The 22,634-nt window shown below is 34.6% G+C and overlaps 2 protein-coding genes across 2 annotated transcripts; one reads left to right on the top strand and one right to left on the bottom strand.

Annotated features, from left to right (window-relative positions):
• Positions 1–506: 506 nt before the first annotated feature.
• Positions 507–4,723, bottom strand: LOC143632359 (phospholipase D alpha 1-like). Its single transcript, XM_077100901.1, has 3 exons — positions 4,534–4,723; positions 1,716–3,594; positions 507–1,078 (listed from the first exon to the last, which is right to left on the bottom strand). Exons 1-3 carry the CDS (start codon positions 4,612–4,614, stop codon positions 645–647), a joined length of 2,394 nt encoding a protein of 797 aa, XP_076957016.1. The 5' UTR covers positions 4,615–4,723; the 3' UTR covers positions 507–644.
• Positions 4,724–10,781: 6,058 nt separating this feature from the next.
• On the top strand, positions 10,782–12,116 carry LOC143632273 (uncharacterized). The gene is made up of 2 exons (XM_077100834.1): positions 10,782–11,125; positions 11,809–12,116. Exons 1-2 carry the CDS (start codon positions 10,978–10,980, stop codon positions 12,054–12,056), a joined length of 396 nt encoding a protein of 131 aa, XP_076956949.1. The 5' UTR covers positions 10,782–10,977; the 3' UTR covers positions 12,057–12,116.
• Positions 12,117–22,634: the final 10,518 nt, after the last annotated feature.

Raw genomic sequence — 22,634 nt, forward strand, 5'->3', positions numbered from 1 at the left:
GTTTTGTAATGTTTGTTCATGTTATAATATGCAACCATGACCATACTTATATTGATTGATTTTTATTTAATATAGAAGTGGAAACGGAAGAGCAGGATACATGAAGTTGGCAATATCGAGTTGAAGACTGAAGAGTGAAGACCTGAAGAACCCGACCTGATAAACCTAATTAACATGAGAAGCATATAATCCGAATCTAGAATGGTTCAGTTTTCGGGTTATATTTTCACTTTTGAAAATCCAAAGAACCAGACTTAATAAACCAGAACCCCATAAAATAACACAAAGAACATACATACTGAACACAGAACACCTATTATGTATTTATGCTTCTATCTTGGATGACATTCTAACAAATTTTTGGATGTTTACCAAGCTAACTATTCACAACATACCTAATTTGAGCAAATTTGCATTAAATTATTTGATAAAAAAAAATCAACAACCAAAAAACTTTTCAAATAGTCAACTTCAAATAAAAGATCTAAACTATTAACACCATTTAATCAACACTCATCACTTACAAAAAAAAATAATAAAATAATTTCATTATTAATACAACACGATTATAAAATACCCTATAAACCTCATCACAATACTTGTATATGTGATGCTCTAAGAAAGGGTATTTTACCTTGGATTTTTCAAGTGGTTAGAATAGGAGGCATGTAACCCGCCAAGGCTCCAAGAACCCAAGCCTTTGTGTCAGGGAAGTACTCGCACCCTGGTAGCTCGGTAACCTCTCCCTCTTCGGTAACTCCAATGGGATAGCTGAGTAGGTGTCCGGGTAAATCATGGTCCAACGTCTCCGAACAATAAAGATCCCAATATTTTGTCGATATCTGATTTACCTTTCTAATACATTCTAACTTCTCTGGGCACGTTAAGCAGTCGTCAAGGAGCCCCAAATGTTCATACCACAACGACATTCTGAAACCGTAGATCTGACCCCTTGCCGGTTGTCTTTTGGATAGATGGCACGGTTGAAAAGCCCCCATCGCTATCTCAGAGTCTCGTGCTCCGTCCATCGATCTTTGGTTGATGTTTGCGGATCCGATAATCATGTACTCATCATCAACTACAATATATTAACAAAACTTGGGTTACTCTTTCATTTACTGTGACAATTTATTCTTTACACAATTTCATATAAGAAAGTTAACTATATAAATATTTAATAGTTTCTTTAATATTCAACTTTTATGCATGGGTGTCAATCGAGTAGGGATGATGGACTGAATTATTCCACCAAATATGACACATATTTTTTATTTGGTATCAAAAGTATCAACCTTAATCGGCACACACTTAAATTTGTGTAACCCAATCACGACTGTCAAATCCATTTATCTAAGCGTGACATACATACATACTCAAGTTGTAAATGTGTAAATCGTGTTGATGAATTGTTTACAACTTGGTTAAACGAATTAGTGGATATTGTTTAATAAAACAGTTTAGCGGGTTGAGGTTCTGACCGTTTAACAAATCGGATCACATGTTTTAAACCTTTAGTTAAACAAATCAACCTGAATATGACCCATTCAGTTAAACAGTCAACCCCAACACAACCCGATTCCAAAATAGGCTAGATATGTTAACTCAAAACCTAATTATTTCGTGTCGCAAAATGTTAACCTATGTATTTAAATTATATTATTATTAAGTTTTGTAAATCACATGCATTTTGATTATATAAGAGACTGAAACCTTACCTATCATCATTTTGGCATGAACATATATCATAAACCTTCGTGATTCTTGAGCCTTACTATAATTACTACCAACATCCGGCTTCTCCACCGGAATATACTCGTCGGGCCACTTAACTTCCCGGTTACCTAGACAAAAGAACGTCAAGTAATCCTTAGGGTTTGCCACAATACGCTTCACTTTCAATGCATGAACAATATCAGTGTACATCATTTGCATGGTCCTCCTTTGCCAATCCAATATTGCTTGCACCGAAGCACTCTCCGGCTCGCCTTCGGGCCACATTGGTAGCACTATGTACACCCGGAAATCCTCTCCGGCTTCAATCTTGCTAACAATCTTTAATGATAGTTCTTTTGGTATTAGATGTAATGCGTTAATGTCTTCGTCTTTAATGTCGTTTGAATTCCACCCGAATGAGCTTCCTAGAAAGTATTGGTTTTCGATGTAGATAAATTTTTTAGCTCGACGAATTGCGTTAATATACCCGTCCTGGATGCTTCGGTCGATAATGTTGTCTTTTCCGCTAATCAGACCAGCACGGGCCGCGTCTTCAGGTTTGTCTGGAAACCCAAAGGCGGCCCCACCGTCGATTGAGCGGAATAATTGGACATTCCACGATTCATGGTCATGCTGATGCATGACCGCGGATGGTGGAATGATAATGTGGTCAAGGTCACGAACGTCATTGAGTAAATCTTTTCCGCCTTGTTTTAGCCACCGTTGCTCGAAGTTGAATAACACGTCCCACGCGATGGGCCCCTCGAGTTTGCAATGGATGTCGTGCCATGGCTCGCGGGGGCCGCCTTTGTTGACCGAAGAGTTTGGGAAGTTTGGTTGGTGGAAGTCGTCGTGGTGGACCGAATCTAGGGTTCGGAAAACGAAGTGGAATGGGGTGTCGTATCGTCCGTTGCAAAGATCAATACCGCCGATGAAACTCACGATTCTTCGTTTCTCGGGGTTGCCGTTGGGTAACGCGCTATCAACCACCACAATCTTTTGGTGGTGAGTTAACATAACGGAAATTTGGATGTTTTGGACTAGACTGCGTCCATCGTCAGGGTTACGAGGACACAGGACGCAGTTAACTTGTGAGCCATGGAAGTAGCTTCCTGTGTCCTCATCATGGGTTGCCATGAACCCGTTTTTAAACAAATCACCCGAAGTTCGGTCATCCCAAACGAGCATTAACACGCGAACTCCTTCACTAGCCTTTTTCTTAAGTAATTCTCCAAGAGTCATATCCCCACTGGGCTTCGGCCTTCTCAAATCACGTATCAAAGTTATTTCAGTATAAACCGACCACCCTGCTATGTAAATTAAATGTTTAGCGTTGGAAATGGCATCAAATATGTCCTCCCAACATCTATGAGGTTCATACAATTTTCCACCGGTTAAGGGTATTTTTGGCGTAAAATTATCAGGTAAATGCGCATCTTGATAAAGTGTAACCTTACACCCGTTTCTTTGAGGAAAAAATGTGAACGGTACCCCTGGGAATTTTACGCTTTGTATACCTCTAGACCACTGGCATTCTCGCGTGACTTCAAAAAATTGTACCCTAACATGTATCCTAGGATGACCGTGTACTGGTTTGCCACGGTCATCAAGCACTTCTAGCCATTCATCGATTACTTCTTGGGACAAAAGTCTAGTAACAGGGATATGGGCTCGACCAATTACAGTCGCGCCTACTGCTTCATCTTCTTTGACGGTGAAGACAACTTTGGAAGCCATATGGGCGCAGTAGATATGAAATGACTCGTACCATCGTGGGTTCGAGTCATGTTCTAGCATGCGGGTTCGACCCACTCGGGCCTTTTCCAAGTCTATGGTTGCATAAAGGCTTGCACCATTTTTCTTTAGCAGTCCATCTACAATCTATACAAAATAAAACCAAACATGATTAATAAAGTGTTTATTAAATAATTAAAAGCTATACCAAACTATTATTAAGTATTAAAGGTGTTTGTTTATTGGGGTAGGTGGGTGTTTGTAAAAGGAGTAGTTAGTACTTAGTACAAGGCGGCCAGTTGAAATCAAACTTTGTCCATCCATGTGCTCTTATTGATGAAATCATGAAAACAAATAATTCGTATCTTTTAAAGACATATTAAAAAAATGTTAATTTAAATCTGGTTTAATCAAGTTAAGTTAGTTTCTAGTTAGCAAGTGAATATGTTTAGCTAAATAGATCGGTCTCTGTCTAACATGATGTTTCTATCACCGTATGTAAAACTAGGGGTGGTTTGGATCGGTTTTAAACTCAAACCGAATCAGCTCGATAAATAATTTAGAGCCGAGTTGACTTCTATTTTTCAAGAACTAGCACGACTCTAATTCCGCTATAGTTATATATACTCTAGCCCTAGTAAAACTAAGTATTGATAAGATGTATCTTTTTCACATAGTAAAGCTTTAATTAACTGAAGATCCAAAACCCAATTTCCCCCCAAGTTAAACTATTTTCAAATTTCAAATACACTTATTTATTCGTTGACCATCTACATATTTTAGAGATTACAATAACTTAACCTTTTACCTTTCGTGTGAATATATGCATATACGTATGAATATATATATAATAAAGGCATCAACAATATATGAGTAGACGATCGTATTGGAACATATAGTATTTAGGGTTTTAATAACAAGCCCATGGCCTAGTTTATCTCTATATAGTGTAACCCTCTATTGTATGAAAGGCAATCAGTTATCGTAATCTTACATGGTATCAGAGCCACAAGTGATCGGAAGTTGCGAATGATGGGAAATTAATGAAATATACCATGAAACTTAGAGAGAGAGAAAGTAAGTAACCTTGTGGAGGAAATTGGACTTGAGTTTGTCTACTTCATAGATAGTGGCATGAAGTGTTCCATGTAGCAATATTTGAGCCATAGATCTCTCCAACCTTCAAACAACTAATCTTGATATCTCCAATTATAAAGAAACAAGGTTGTGCCTATATATGTATGTAGAGAGAGAGAGAGAGAGAGAGAGAGAGAGGTGTACGTGTATGTATTTATATATAGAGAGAGAGTGGGAAAGACACTTTTATAAAAATGACAAGTTGAATTAAGCCAACTAAGAAGAAGAAGAAATAATAGCGATCAACAAATTAAGCAATAGGAGATTAGGTGAGAAATACTCAAGATGCATGTTTCACATTGATTGAAGAAAATAATAATAAAGCTTTGTGTTTTGGAAACTAGTGACACTATAGGCAGTTTGATTTGGACCTTGTTGTATGTGGGGTATGATATATATGTATATCAATTATCATAAATTATCAAACCCATTATAAGGAAAATACTAAATGAAAATAAATGAAACATGATCATGAAGATGAACCTGTTTTTAAAATGTCAAGTGGATATTAAAAAAATGAGGACTGGGGAGTGATGTAACACTAAAAAAATTAGGAATCATATAAGTTTGCCAACAACAAATTATGAAATATATAATTCCTTCAAAGATAGCTCTAGTTAATCGAGTGTTTTGTTCATATTGTTAATCAATTGTGTCGCTGGTGCGATGCTTTGGAGGAAACTACCAAGCGTATTTTGACAGCTTCTTGTTTGGTGGCTAGGTCGATTTGGTGTCAGACTGGCAGGTGCTTGTGTGGTTAAAACTCCCGGTCCATTATCAAGTCGTTTCAATGAAATGGTATTTAGCATTGGTCAAAATGGTAACAAGTCTAAGGAGTGGGAAAAAAATAATTGAAGCGGTTTTGATGACTACTTTATGGTTGATTTGGAAATTGAGAAAATGAAAAAGAGTTTAGCGGGTGTCATATTCCTATCCCTAAATCGGTGGAAGACGTTAAAGAGCAGTCGTTCTTGTGGATTAAGACTATATCCAAGTTTAAAATTTGAATAGCGGGAGATTGTGTGATTTTAATGTTAGTGATGTAATTTTTTCGTTACTTTTATAATTTCCTAAGTTAATAGTTATTGACTTATCGCTCAAACGTTACAAAGTGAAAATGATTGATATAGATATTTTTCGTTAACAGGAGATATAATATTGATATCGTGTGATATAAAATAATAACATAAAACCAATCATTGTTTTTATGTTTTATTTAGTGGACACTTGTTCGTATAAAGCTGGCAGCCCATATTACACACTTCTACAAGAAAGCCTCCACTCTCCGATTGGCTTAAATATCACGTTGTCCAAGACATACTCTCATTTATTGTTTTTGTATATAACAAGTATAGGACAAATTATTGTATTTTTGTTTTTTTTTTCCTTTTATAAACTATGACTTATATTATCATATTATGCAACTGTTGGGACTTTGGACTCGATGGCATATCAGAAAACATTGTTAATTTGTCACAATCGAATTGATCAATGCCATCACTCACTAACATCGACCACCACTTTTACCACACATATTATAAGGAAAAATGCACAATCTAACAACTATAACACGTTTACGTCATTCTGAACTGACTCATCAACCACAGAAGGAAGCAAGTATCCCCAGATGACACATGTTCCTCGATATTAATTCGGTTTTCATCAACTTGTTTTTTTAACAAAAACCACACTTGATGAAAACTAGTTAAGAAAATGACCAAATACACGTGTTCTACAAGTGGTGAATAATCTTTTTATGTTTTGTTAAAATAAATAAAAATATCCGCAAAAGGGTGTGTATTTTGGCGACATGGAAAGTAAAAAATCGTTGTCAAAATATTTAGTTACATTGGTAAGAAAATCATCAGAATAGCCTCCTTTGATAATAATTGAGTTATTCATGATCGCTCAAATTGCTGCTGATGCACACATAAGAGTAGCAGCAATTGCTACTCCTCTCAAATATTGTTGATTGCATAATTGAAACTAATAGACCAAGTTGTTGACCATACTTACTACTGATGACAGCTACCACTGACAAACGTTGCTACTGATATCTAGTTACCATTGAAAATTCAGTTCCTACTAAGCACTGACGATCATGTTTCATACAACTTCCCATTAAAATGCAAATTATATAGCAAATTCTATTTGTTTTATCTAGGAAGAAAAGATAAAAAAAAACTTTGGATAAGTTACTACCGGGGGCATGGCCTCTTGCCCCCGTTAGAGTGCAACCTCAGACTATGCCACAGAGGCATTACTTTCTAGAACCCCTTAGATATATTAGGGGGTTTAAAACCCTTGCTCCATCGCATTCTTTTCGAATTCTTTGGTGTCTTAAATCCCAATAGTCTCTAATACGTGTACGCTCCACAATTCCTAAATTGTTTCGAATGCATTATGATTCCAGTTTAGACTTTAGTAAATCCCTTTTAAAACAATTTTAAAATATTCAGAAGTTTATTTAGGAACCCCAACGGGTAACTTTTAACAAACTAACTGACATACACGATACTCCATCGAGAATTACGCAATGCATATATGGCGAGCATCGTGCCATGTACGAGACATGATTTTAAAACGGGATCACACAAATAACTAGTTATAAGAGTCTAAGTTCACGAGTTTAAAAACTTAATTTAAAATTTAAAATGTAAACTATACCATGAAACAAATTTACAAATTTTCTTTATAATATCTAAAGTCTAAACTGCTCTCAATATTGGGTTAATCAACGAATTGGTCACAGGCCCACAACCCATTTAAAAGAAGAATGCATACAATATAAAATATGGGCCACAACTTCTTACAAAAAACCAGGCTACACTTTCCAAGCCCATTCAACCAACCTTTTGTTTTTTATATTTCTTTGGTTGACCAAAACAAATATTCTCCTAATTTAACAGTCAATATAAAGTTTGGTCTAGATGATAAAATATTAAAAGCAATGTGAACATATCAAATATCATGAAAGATTTTAAATGTCATGTTGATTTTGGTCATCATGACCTTAAAGCTGGCCTTCAACATATGAAATATGTTTGAATTTTTCAATTAGACTCTTCAAAATTCTGAAATTTGAATTTTAAGAATGGTAATGGGACTATATTTGAATAAAAGATGGCTATCAAATTAATTTTAAAGTTTTTTGTAAGTACAATATTAGACTCTTTTATCATTCCCACTTTGATAGGGTGGTAAGGTGGTTTGAGTGTGAATTTGATGAACAAGTGTTCAATCCCCATGGTGTGTAAATAATATTTAGCTGTTAAAAAAACTGATAACTCTTTTATTACATACACGTAAGTTAAAACCGAATATATAATTATATTATCTAATCTTGAAAGATATAATAAATAGTATGTTGAAGTTGTTATAAATGTAGATGAATAATTTATATTTTAAGTCGATTTTTTGGTGATTTTAAGATGGAGTTAGTAATGACTAATGAGCATCCGACGTTTACCCACAAAAGACCAAAAACGAATATATCCGATATCCGCAAATATGATACACGGTGTAGCAATTGATATGAGGCATCGTCATATAATCTCGTCTCATGATATAATACCAGCATCCTTTCCTCAAGGTTAACTTTACAATGAGAACTCACACAAATGTGAGAGTAAAGTATCATTGAGTAAGTGAGGGGTGTTCAAAATCGGGTATCCGAAGTTTCGGATATCCAGACATTTCGGATAGTGAATTTGACCATCTGAATCCATACAGACCCATTCGTCTTCAGAATATGAAATAGAGATTACAAAATTTGGCCACCTTAACATTCCCAATTCTCACCAAATAAATCATTTTTGGTATCCTTGTAGACTTAAAAGGACAATACTTGTCCATCTATTTAAAAGTTGATAACAAAATAACTTATCCAGAATGATCTAGAAATAGAAATTATATTTAAAGTTGACTCATTCGTTTTTATTGACCGGTTGGTACTTTCCTACGAGTCTAAATGTGAAACTAACATGGTAAGTGGTAACATATAGTAATAATTAAATAATCTAAACATATAAAAATACAATGGAAATTTCTAGGCATGTGATGTGTGCCTTCCACTTTCTATCATCTTTCAAAAAACAATCGCCATTGAATCACATTATGTGTGGATAGGACTTTTAGTAATAATAATAAGTGAGTATATTCTAATGTGTATTTTTGTGTATGTTATTATACGCATGAGGTGAATTGTCGTTGTTGTAAATACTGGTAATATCTCCATGTGCTTAGGAAGGTTGTTTCATTGAGCATACCTTAGTGAAACGTTTGGTATATCAGTGATCTCTTCAGTTTAAAAAAAAACATTAATGAAACAACTCTCGGTTGGAGAATCAAGGAGGGGACATAAAGTGGATGAGTTAACATCCTCTCGAACATATATAAGTCTTTATCGTTATAAAAAATTAATAATCTTGACAAACATACTTGATAACTATCATTGACGTATTAAAAGAACAGTTGGCGGTTCACAGAGAGACACGATTTACACAATATTGTTAGCTAACAAAATTAATTCAAGACACCATGTTTACGCAAGTGGAAAGTTCATTTAACGTGAGTTTAACTATATCTGACGATATTTGTGATCACAACTAATGTAATTAATATGTGTAAGTCGTCTTGTACAAGACTTAACCATTAATCATGTGAGTATAAAGTATTGTGAACAAGTTTTATGGATTGTTTAGATACATATAGAGACGGATCAAATAGAAATAAGAAGTGTTTTATCATGTGTGTTAAGTATAGATAATTTATTTACTTGTGTCAATAAGTTTTAATATTTGAATGTCTATAAGTATTATCAACCCAACTCATAAAATTTCTAGATCAATATGGGTTACATAAAAATGTAACACCTTGCTAGTTATTAATATTTTATAAAAGCCTTCACCGTTAAAAAAATAATAATCTTGAAAAACATACTTGATAACTATCATTGACGTATTAAAAGAACGGTCGATGGTTCACAAAGTGACAAGATTGCACAATATTGTTAGCTAACAAAATTAAATTAAGATATCAAGTTTACACAACAAGATAATTCATTTAATGTAAGCTGAACTGTTTATGACGATATCGTGATATTACGACATTTAATATAATTAATATTTGTAAGTCGTCTTGAACAAGGCTAATTAAACCATTAATCATACGAGCATAAAGTATTATGATCATGTTTTTTGAAGTTTTTTTTATTTAATATATACATAGGCAAATCAAGTAGAAATATATGTGTTGGGTGTAAATGGACTGGTAGATAGTATTAATTAGTAGATGAATAATTCTTATTTACATGTGTTGGTAAGTTTTAATATTCCAAATGTCTATCAAACCAACTTATATAATTTTGAGATCATAATGATTTATAAAAAAAAATACAGTATGTTGCTAGTTTTTAATATTATATAAAAGTCTCCACCGCTAAAATAATATTAGTAATATTTACAAATATACTTGATAGCTATCATTGATGTATGAAAAGTATAATCGGTGGTTCACAAAGGGACACATTTTACACATGTCCAACTAACAAAATTAAACAAGTCGTCAAGCTTACGCAATAACAAAAGTTCTTTTTGCGTGACTTATCCTGCTTCTACTAATAACGCGACATCACAATAGATAATTAATGTCATTAATATTTGTATGTAGTCTTATATACAAGGTTTATACATAATTAACCATTAATCATGCAATCATAAAGTACTACTTTCAACAAGTTTACTTTCTAATTAATTGATTTAAAACCGAAATATAAATTAAATTCATCAATAGATGGACCGCTTTAAGCTCCGTCTGTCCGGACTCGTGACAGGGTCGGACAACCTTTAGTAAATGAGGGTCGCGTACGGAGTATCATGCGTTAATTAGTTAATCGTTAAAAAAAAGAAAATAAAAAAAATCATCAAAAGTGTAAAACTTACCTTTTATTTAGTGTGTGAATGTGAAATTCTTTTCTTTAAAAGGGTTCTGATTTTTAGACCAATCATTCATTACTTTTTCTTCACTTGTCCAACAAGAAGTCATCAACCCACCCCCACCCTACCCTACCCTACCCACCCCACCCCACCCCACCCCACCCCAACCCACCCCCAACCTCATATTTTTAAAGAACCAACCAACCAACCAACCAACCCATCAATATAAAATTTCCCATATCATTCAAACTACCCATCCTCCAATATTATATGCATACACACACCAAAAAACACACATATTTGTACTACAAGTTTCTTGAATGTTGATCATGTCTTCTTCTTCTTCTTCATCTATTTCTCTTTCTCTTATTACCACAAATAAATCTTGAATATTGTGTCATACCCATTGCTTTAATCATCCAAAATTGAAAATAAGTGATCATATATTCATATTATCATGTCATCAATCTTGGCTTCAAATGGGATGGTGTTAGCCACCGCCATGGCTGCCGTCTCCGGCACCGTACTCCTCCTTGCCGCCTTCCACCTCCAGAAACAACCCTCCGCCGTCCACCAACACCCAAGACCTTGCATCTCTAATTCAGGTTTCATTCTTTTACTATTAAAAGTTTTCAAAAAGCAGTGATTACATCGAAACAGAAAGCAAACAGACAACAAGTGTTTTTACTTGTTTCTTGAATTCTTGTTTGGTCAAATTCACCGGCTGACTTCTCTCTCTCTCTCTCTCTATATATATATATTATATGTGTGTGAACTGTGAGTGAATATACCGGAGTGTTCATATTATTATAATCAGTAATAATATGTTTGGTATCGTATAATACACTTGTATGTAATGCTTTGACGGTCACGCAACGGGTTATGTACTATTTTGATCATCTTTTATTTTATATTGTTTTACAATATTTTTATTTTCTGGCTGATTATCTTTTATGCATAATCTAAAAAGCATATTATGTTATTAACTTATTATCATAGCTTTAACATGTATATAAAACCATTTTTTGCTATTAATTTTTATAACACTATATATCTTGTTTTGTTGGGGGCGGGGGGGGGGGGGGGGGGGGCGGGGGGAGGGGTAATAATAATAGTATACCGAAGTGATCATTTTGTGATCAATAATATGTTTAGAACTGTATAATGCACTTTCGGTTATTATTTTGATTATTTTTATGCATAGTTACATGTATGTTAATTATATGATTATTATATATAGTTTAGAAAAATGTATCTAAAGCTATTTTATTTTTTTATTATTTTATAGAGGGGAAGAAAAGAGAGAAAAAGAACAAGAAAGTACACTTTGCAGAAGATGTGGTGGAGCCAAGTGGTAATGGAGAAGAGTTTAGGAGGAGGCTTCAAAGTAAGAATAGGTCGTTTTCGTCAACTTTGAAAGATGAAGGGAGTAAAAAGAAATTAGTGAGGGATTACAAGGGTATTCCAGCAAATAGGATGGCTCTCTACTCGGGCATCCTTAGAGATCGTGGCGTTCATCGGGCGACATACTGCTAAAAGCAATGTTTTCATAAACGAACCAGTTATCGAACCGCTTGCCTTACCAACGGGTCCGGTCCAAGCAGTGGCGGATCTAAAAGATTTTTTCAGGGGTAACCTGATTTTTTTTAACCTATGGCTAGGGATGAGCTCCGTATCATACCGATACTGACCCATACCAATCCCGATTTTCTAAAAAACTTGATACCGGAACTGAAAAAGTTCGGTTCATTCAGTTTCGATTCGGTATTGCTATACCCTAGGCAAAAAATTGGTAAATACTGGTAACGATCCCAATTCCCCGATCCCAGTTTTCTTAAAAACTTGGGTACCGTTACCGAAATGCTTGTTTCGATACCAATACCATTTTCTCATCCCTAACTATGGCCCCTGACGGTACCAAAACATTATAATTGGAGAGTCCGGGTTAACTGTTGTTGTTGTATTCACGATCATGTGATGACTATTATCTTTTAATAATCAACTTGTTACAAACACTAAAATCTCAACTTCTTTTAACATTATTTTAATATCATATTGATATTAAAATACCTTACTAGAAAAAATATTTTTATATAAAATTAATATCAAATTGATATTTAAATGATTTGATGCCCTTCAACAAAAATTAATTCACGGAAAAAAAAAAACTCTTCATAAAGAAATAATAAATTTAGCCTTTGAACAATAATTTTACTAAAATATTAGTTTAACGTAATTTAGACTCGTAACAGTAAGATAATATTATTCAAAAATTAAAAAGAAAACTAAATGCTTATTCTGAAATTAATAAACTAAACAAACTTATAAAGTGAATTAAATACAACAGTTTTTAAGAAGTTTGTTAAAAAGAAAGAAACAGGTGGTTTCAATTTAATTTAACTTTTGGTCTCTCAATATTTATAAAGGCCCATACCATTCTTATATATTGAAATGGCCATGACTTAGTTGTTTAAAATGATCCAGTAATCATATATTAGTATTAGGTCATCTTCCTCACTCACTTTATTGTTCCTGCTATTAGCAGAGCCTTTGGTGACACCAAAAAAAACTAAATCCGGCAATCCAGTTTCACTCTTTTTTTCATCTCAGTACTCTCCAGGGGTAACCTAGTATTTTGTCAGGGGTATCCTAATTCATGAAAAACAAATTTTGCTCTAATTTTGTACTTAGCCATGAAAGTTGAGGGTTAACCCGGGTATACCCTGAATACACTGTAGATCCGCCCCTGGGTCCAAGCATGAAAACTCTCGCAAAGAGCTAACTTTAGACTTTTTTTTTTCTTTTCCTTTCAATTTGTAAATTGTTAGTTTTAAGTCCACATCTTTTCTGGATGTGTAAGTTGTTACTCCTTTAGTTCTAACTCTTTTTTTTCTTTTGGTTACAACAACCGTTTGTTTGCATCTAGTTATCAACTGCTAGTGTGTTATGTATGTTCTACAATCTTGCACATACTTAAATGAAAATGAATACTTTCCTAAATAGATACTTGAAGTCAAGTCGTCACTTGGTAGAGAAAGTTGCTTTTCAGAGAAATACCACACGTTCAAACCTGGGCAAATGAATAAAATATTATATGTAAAATGTAATAAAAGTAACATTCCATTAAATAGATACACATTTCATTAAATAGTTACGTGAAGTCACATTAATACGGGTCAGTTTGTAACAGTTTTTTTTAGGTAAAAAATACTTAAGTGACTACTATTGAATCTGATGGGTTAAAATTAGTTGATGATGATGTTGATAAAAATGATTAATTGGGTTATGACGTCATTGAAAAAATTGTGCATAATTCCAAATATTCATGGTCAAAGATGGAAGTGTAAGTTAATCTTTAACAAGATTTTCTTTTGTCATGGTGCAATTTGTAGGTTTGTTCAAAGAATTTTATCATTCAAAGAAGAGAAAGTTTAGTAAAACCATTTTATAGTTTTAAATAGTTTTTTAAAACGTAGCCGCGGTAGTTGTTCAATCATTTTACTTCTTTTTTAAAAGCAACGTACTAAATACACTTGTTGAAAATATATTGATAACTAATACGTATACGACACGATATATTGATATCCGAGTAAATTAACTTTTAGGGTATGGTCACATAGAGTAAGGAAAACGAGATAGTCACGCTATAAGAAGAAAAATATCACAATTAACTTAGATATAAGTCATTTTGTAAGAATATGATTCAACAACTAAAAAATAGTTGTTTAGGTGATGGGACTCGGCCCAACAAATGTTATTAAAAATAGTTACGAGTGTATACAGCTTTTAGAAAGCTGAATGTCTGAAACTAGACGACTATACTAAACGTCTTTAGACTCAAATTGTGATCAGCTAAAAAAAAGTTGTTGATGGTTCATATATATCATTTTTCAAGTTTTAAACTAAAATATAGGAAGAAGAAGCAAGTTAATATAAAGATGATGATGTTACTAACTCTTTGTTTGATCTTGTTGGATAAATGGCTATGATTGTGACCATTATGTGTTGTCAATAACATGATGGCCAGTGGCTAGATACAATCATTGTCAATGTATCTCATCTCATGGTTCTTAACTAACTAACCAACGAGTGGTGTGAAATTGAGATTGAGATAGGGGGGACACATGATATTTAAGGAAAGATAAAAATCAACAAACTTTTGTTCTAGAATGGAATATGTAACCATTTTAGGATTTGAGTTTAAAAAAACGTAATTGGATTCTTTCTTATCTTAAGTTTATCGAGTTTGTATAAATCCAGATAAAGGGTACTTTCATTAAGTAAAGATTAGTGTTTCATCGAAATAAAAGTTAAAAGGACAACAAGTTGCGCTGCTATCCCTATTGAATACCAAAAATAAGTCGATTAAAAGTTATATTCATGAATCTTGCGGTTATATCAATAAGTTATATTAACAAATGATTACAAGTAACATTGTAACGACTGTTACTATATATAATAAAATATTTTAACAGTTCAGATCAAATTTAAAATGTATATTGTTGACTAATAAAACTATTTAATTTAGGGTATGTTTGGCAAAACTAGCTAATAGCTGAATCTGGAAGCTGCTAGCTGGAAGCTGGTGGCTAGAAGCTGTAGCTGGTAACTGTTAGCTGTAGCTTTTTAGAAATATTTAGGTGTTTGGTAGAATAGCTGGAGCTTTTAATAAAACTAGCTGGGTGCTCGCGCGGTGCACTGTTTTAATCCAAAACCTATTCCGACTTGACCCCTTTCGACTCAAAACCGTACCAACATGAATTAGCATTTTTTCATCGACTCGTTCCAACCTAAATTTGGTCGTACACATGCATGGGGCTTGTCTGACTCAACTTGTTGCCGATCCTAACCAATAATCACATAATATGTTAATTTTTTAAAGTTAAAGAAGTATAACAATATGATACTCAAATTAAAGAGAATAAAACGCTCGTTTTTATGATGCAATTTTTTAAAAAAACTATTAACGTGTTAAAAATTTATGGTCTTTTAAAAAGTCAGGGGGATAGTTGGTTTTGAATATGGGTTAAATATGTAATTATTATATGAATTAACAAAATGTAATGAAAGTTCAAGTACTAAAATTGTAAAATTTGAAACCCTAAAAGCTTGTAGCTTGTTTAAACGCTACTATCATGAGCGTTTCAATTTGGAGCTTTTTCTCCAAGTCTAAAAGCTTCAAGCTACTCTAACCAAATGAAACTTTTTATTAAATAGGAGCTTTTTCTTTAAAGCTTATAGCTAAAAGCTCCTAAAAGCCTCTAAAAGCTCTTTGTCAAGCATACCCTTAATGTCTGGTTATTTCTTCATAATAATAATAATTCAAAAAAATCTTGGATGAAAACGTCAGCATCAATATTAGTAAAATGATAATGACACAACATAAAGATATACACATAAAAGAGGGATGGTTGTGATGTATCGTAGCACTAGGGTGTAGGGAGCATCCCCGTACACGTACTTAGTGCATGTTAATGTCGATTAGCTAACTCGTTTAAACATCGTTATTATAGTCGTTAGAACTATTTGACCTGTAGAATACGATACACAAAATTTAAACCTACTCGTTCTTAGTGTCTATACCTATATTGCATGCATCTATTTTGTACTATACATGAATTATGCATTTTTTATAATTCATTTAAAGTTTGTTTAAAGAAATAAACTTTTAAATAAAAACAAATCCTGAATCCATCACCACTGATTTTTAATAAAAAGTTTTTTAAAAGAAATCACAAATCACTACATGAATGCCTTACTAAACAACCATTTCCCACACACATACAACCACATTACAATTACAATTATTATTAACTTTCAACGGTGATGTGATGGTAAGTATCCGGTTTCTCTGTAATAGAGGTCTTTTGTTTAAATCTTGCTAGCGTTTATTTCCTACTCGTAAATTTTCAAAGAAATTTACATGGTTACCAAAAAAAAAACTTAACAATTATTGATGTTATTAAACAATACTAATTTAGATTTATTTATCAATGGCCATGTGATTTGATAAGCAAAAGTTTGGAAAATGACATTAAAATCTGTTGGTTAAGAGTGCTTTCTCACATGACCTCTGTAACATCTCTAAAATTTTGATTCAAATTTAACAACTTAGAAAAGTTGGGGGATCAAAAATAATCTCAAGATAAGTAATGAGAAAATATTAAATAAGGAATTATGAGAAAAATAAGGAAATAAAAATATTTCCTAAGTTAAGTTTACTTACATGAAAAAAAAAATTTCATCACACATTGAAAGATGTAAGAAAGTGGAAGTATTCCACTAAGGTATAAATAAGGAAGATGGAATCCATCCCACATGAAAAGTGGTAAAGAAATGGAAGCTCTTTATAAGAAAGAGATTTTCCATAGTAATATTCTTTTATGAATATCATGCACCAAGTGGTCCTAGCGGAGGGTGCGTAGCACTCGACGAGCTCGCGCTCGGGCTCGGGCGAGGACGAGGACGATGGCGACGGCGACGGCGATGGGCGCAATGTGGCGCACTTCGCACGCTCGCATCGCCGCTTAAGAGCCGCCTTAGTATTTTTGGACAACGAGAGTTAGACCATAAGTGACAAGCTACAAAAGATTAAGGTCTGAAAATGAAAAATAATATACAGGGACCCATCGCGCTACGCGATGAGTCCAAGGAGACGACCATCGCGTACCATGATGGGCCGTGATGAGTCATCAACACGTGTCGCACTCCGGCGACACGTGGCAGCGTACCATGACACGTGGCAGACGTGTCAGGCCACGTGGCATGACCTCAGGAAAGGAGCCGTCGCGGTACGCGACGGCGGGAGAAGTAGGACCCATCGCGTACTACGATGGGATCCAAAATTGGCTATAAATAGGGGGATCGGTTCATTTGCAGCACACCTCTCCACTCTATCTAGAATCTCACTCTCTCTCTATATCGGTTTGCGTGCCACCGACCCGACAATCATTACTTCGTAATCCGTGCCGAATACCCGGTGTTTCCTCGAAGTGCGTGCCACTCAAGAAACCCGACATTCCGTCTCGAAGTACGTGCACGACCCGGCGACCAAACGTTGCCTCGATTTGCATGCCAAGAAGGGTTGATCAAGAACGCCTCGATAAAGGTGCATATAGAGTAGAAGTGCTGCCCGTATAAACTTAGAAATATCTAACTCCGAATACCCGTGCGAGGTAAGGGGTTCTGCCTAAGTTATTATATTATTATTATAAATGGCTTAGACCATAGTCGGAGTTATAGCCAAACCTTGATTTACGATTAAGAATAATATAACTTTTCTTAAGCAAAGGTTATAGTTAAAATATTATTTCTTTATGATTAAGAAATATAATATCCAATAAAGTTAATGTTTCTTCTTGAAGAAGAAACATTGTATATAAATGATAAACAAACAAAGGGACTAGAGGTCCAAATGTTTTGAATAAACAAATGTTTATATCAAGGTTAAAGCTATATGAAATAGACTAAAGGTCTAAAGCTAGATCGTTGATCTAGTTATTTATACAAAATGTTATTCTCGTACTATAGGTCCGAGGTAACAAAACAAGAAGAAGAAACAGAAAACAGGAATCAGTAAAAGAAACTGATTATAAACAGAAAAGGTGAATACGCCCCAAACCTTTTATAATGAGTCTGAATGTTTGCATAGTATTTACGAATCCTTAAAAACTTTGTGTACAATAATAAGAAACGGACACTCTGATTAAGAGTATACACGTGTCTGGATCCAAACATACATGGTGACTCGGCATTTTCCCGAGGCCATGCATATCATCAACATGCCTCTGAAGGTCTACGGGACTGTTCAGAGAAATGATATCGTGTATATAATTAATTATACATGGTACTTAGGGTAATTTGATCCCAATTCAGTTGGGTGCCTAATGAGTAGTCATAAAGGTATTATTGTTGGTTTCACAAAGGTACTGAAAAAAGATTTTATTGTCAGCGCTATTCACCAGCTTTGTGCTGACGTATTGATGCGTGCGTGCGCGTCTTGTATTAAAATATGATAGGATGGGATGATTTGCTTTTGCACAAGATCGTGTTTTAAATTTATAAAAGTGATTTCTACAAAGACTAAACACACACAAAATAGGCAAGTGTACCTATCGTATATGTTGAATAGTATTGGTAAGAACCAAGTATCGATCCGTGGACACAAATGTTTCTAATAATAAATCGTTGTTTTACTTTAATCGGAGGTTTTAATCATTTTGGGGTTAATTTTTGAACTTTTTATAAAATTTAAATACTTATATATAATATATAGGTGACCAAGACAAGAAATTCTAAACGAGTTGTTCAATTATGCGAAGGTTACCATCTAAGATTAAGAATCCACTCCATTTCAGCATTGATAATTAATATGTAAACATGTGATAAACTTTCCGTAGAAATATATGATATATAGCTCCTTAAACCTTAATTGAGCATCTTTGGCACTAAGGAGATGATATGCGCATTTTAAAGTCCATCCTTTCCTAATGTCATACCATCTCAACGATGTCAATTTAAGTTGGCAAGTAGTTTCGTAAAGTAGAAAGATTAGGATTGACTTCAATTTCTCGAATACCAATTCTAACAACTTCGGGTGGTTGTAGTTCATCACACAACCTCCCCTTGGTTGATTTAAGTAGGTTATAATTACACATTCCGTTAACATATGGTTTCTTTAACTAATTTGATATCCTAAGCAAAGCCATTTTCGGATTACCAAGGTTTAGAAAAATACACCATAACTTATATCTCATCATTTCTAAGTACAATATAAGGATCCATGTTTCGATAATGTATCAAAATATTTCTATCTTTCAAGAACATGAATCGATCATGAATGATTGCCAATAAGATTGACAACCACCAACTTTGAATTAGTGATTTATGATGGTGAAACATTTCTCATCAAAAGATAATTGTAATATAACCATGTACTTTACTAGACTAAATCACATGTCTTGATTAATTATCAAGTAAAACAAAGCTTCTTCATAGATTTTAGATGGTAAAAGGAGTTTAGCTCATAATGAGCATGATGATAAATATTAAGATGATTGATAATAACAAATACATGATTAAACTTGGAACAATCTAACAAAATGTAGATGAATCCTTCTTCTTAATGATGGTAATAATGGTTGATGATGATGATTAGTGGTGATGACCTCCAAACCTTCAAACTCTTCACTAGATCTTCAAAGTGAGTGTTAGTGTGTGTTTTTATAAGTGAAAACTGGAGAGAATTCTTTTCAAGGCACACTTGATGAAGGCAACATGAGCCACTATTTATAGGCAATCTGGATGGTGAGGCACGGCCCCGTGCATGATGAGCACAGCCCGTGTACATTTATGACATGTGCCAGATTTGTTTTGTCTTTTGTGTGAGGTGGCAACGGCCCCGTGGTTAGCAGGCATGATCCCGTGTTTTTTAGTGACATGTGCTCAATTCTTTTTGTCTTTTCTGCATTTCCTTCCACGGCCCCGTGCATGTTGAGAACGGCCCCGTGCTTTTGTTCTCAGATTTTGTCTTTTCTTGTGTCAGAAGCATGGGGGCGTGTTTATTGAGGCATGGGGGCGTGTTTCTTTGTTTTCTTGTGCTTTCTTCTGTTTTTCTTCGTCTTTTTGCTTGTTTCTTCGTTTGGGGTTTGGTTTCACCTGAAATTACGTTTTATTATGATAAGTAGCCTTTTATGCTATGTTATTAGATAGAAATTGTAGTTTTTAGAGATTATTTGATGCCGAAAAGATGTATATTTCTATGTACATCAAACATCCCCACACTTAAACATTACTTGTCCTCAAGCAATCGTCTTATAAATGTTCTCTAAAAAACAGCAAATTTAGATTATAGTTATTCCTTAAGCGAACTCCAAGAAGATGAAACAAAATAACCAATCTTTAGTGATAAATAAGAGAGAACTTTTGTTTTTATGAGCTTATGTTTATGCAAAACGTCACGTTCTCGCAATGTTCACTCACACTCGGTATTATATCTGATCGTACCTGTGATGTATGTATGTGAACACTCTTAGTCAAAATGCAACCTGTGATAAATAAGCTTGTAACAAGTTCAAATCTCCACCTTTTGAAGGGTTGTATAGATCAGAAGGTAAAAGGGATTCCGGTTTAGTGTGAGTAGGAATTGGTATTTTGTGGTGTTTCAAGGGTTGATGGTAAATACAACTTCAACTGATTTTCGGGAGTTGGAGATGTCTTCATTGGTTAGCTCCTTTCTTCTTCGTCTTGTTTTTTTTTTTTACCTAATGACTCTTTTAAGGTCAGATCGTCAAGACCGGTTTTATCGAGGACGTGGATTAATTCTTCCTCAATCCTATTCTGAATATAACTTTCAACTCTAATGGATCGTTCGGCTTTGAGCCTAATAGCCCCCAACCTCATTAGCTCGGTATATTCATGCTGAGACTGAGTTTGACCTTTTCTTCATTTTCCTTCGTGGGACCAGTTTCCGTAACCTAAGCATCGTTCATATCTTTTTGCTCTTCTCTTCATTGCGTTTTTGGAAATTCCACAGAATAGTGGCCTTTATTCGTTTCGGCGCCACTTTTTCCTCACCTCATTGCTAAAGAGAAAGATTCTCTCCCTAAGTTCTGGAGGCAACCTAGGTTTTGTGAAATGTATGCAGCAAAGGAAATTGAAATCGAAAGAATGCATTTACAGTTCTTTAGGGTCTGTCGGTAAAAGACCAGTGTTGTATTTTACCGGTGAAAATGGATAAGGTGATCGGGTTTTTAGGTTTTGTGGTTTTGGTAATGGGTTTTTGTAAATAATACTTTCTTCTTTATACAACGCTTCGTGCGGTCTCGAAATGAATAATTTCGACAAGTTCTAAATCACACGAAACATATGACTCACTCAAAGTTTTCGAAAAAATATTTATATGGCATGAGGTTTATCTCACAGTAACGGAGGAATTGGGTATTAACACCATATTTTTCATTAACTTATTCTCAATATTACAAAACATCTTCTTACTTTTTCACTTTTATAATGATTGGTTATTTGCAAAAAAATTTTCTTGGTTTTCTTTTTAGGTTTAGAATAATCTTTATTTGCTGCAAAAATATTTGTTTTAGAGAATTTTTATAATTAGTTGGACAAACAATTTGGTCAAGTAATTTCCCTCCCCACACTTGAATCTCACATTGTCCTCAATGTGACAAGATTCATGCAACAATAAAAATTCTAATTAAGTATCTTGGGTAAAAATGGAGAGTTACTTCCTTATGGGTTAACGAAATTTCGACAGAGCGTCCCCTGTATTTTGTCCGTTTTCCTGTTTTTGTACCTGTTTAATATAAAACTGCAAACATCCACAAACAACCAAGTATAAGCTGCTGAAAATTGGGTATGGAATCATCTATCCCTTGCCATATCGGGCTAAATTAGTCATAACATAATGTCTTTGGCACTTACGGCCATAAAAGTATCAAACCAACATAAAAATAAACAAACAAGTTCGACGGAAAGTAAATTGTTCAAAACACACATAATAAGTTCATAAAATACTACCAACCCATGCTCGTGCCCGACCTACCAGTGCCGCCAGTCATCAGTTACCCGCATCTGGGTCAAAGGTCCCCACTGCCTGTCCATGCGATAGCCCAAACGATCAATCTCTCGCCTTGTCTCTGCATATTCGGCTGCTCGCTGTGCATCTGAGGCAGCCATCTTCTCTGTAATCCTGTTAAATGAGGCGGTAGTGTTAGCTGAGAACTGATCAATAAGTCCAAATATACCTTCAAAAGAGTATCGGCTATCGTGTGATGAACTGGGGCCGGCCCCTGATGAAGATGGGCCTCCTGTAAAATGGTAAGTTCGGCGGCGGTATTGTCTGGGTGGTGATTGTCGTCTCTCATGCACATCCTGAATCATCATCTCTGACGGGTCTTCTGGGTCCCACACTTGGTTGTTCTTGTCACAAAATCTCCACACACCCGGGCTAATTTGCTGAACCATCTACATGCTCTCACAGTAATCAAGGTTGAGAGCGATCGTGTCTGGGCTTGGAGTTCCTTCTGTGTCTACACCATAGGCTTGGTAGAGGTTGTAGATCCAGGGACCACCAAAGATCGAGGAATTTCCTTGGGCAGT

Source organism: Bidens hawaiensis, unplaced genomic scaffold (genome assembly GCF_021521415.1).
Source record: "Bidens hawaiensis isolate Kalapana, Puna unplaced genomic scaffold, B.hawaiensis_p1.1 tig00006387_1, whole genome shotgun sequence".
Classification (NCBI taxonomy): domain Eukaryota; kingdom Viridiplantae; phylum Streptophyta; class Magnoliopsida; order Asterales; family Asteraceae; genus Bidens; species Bidens hawaiensis.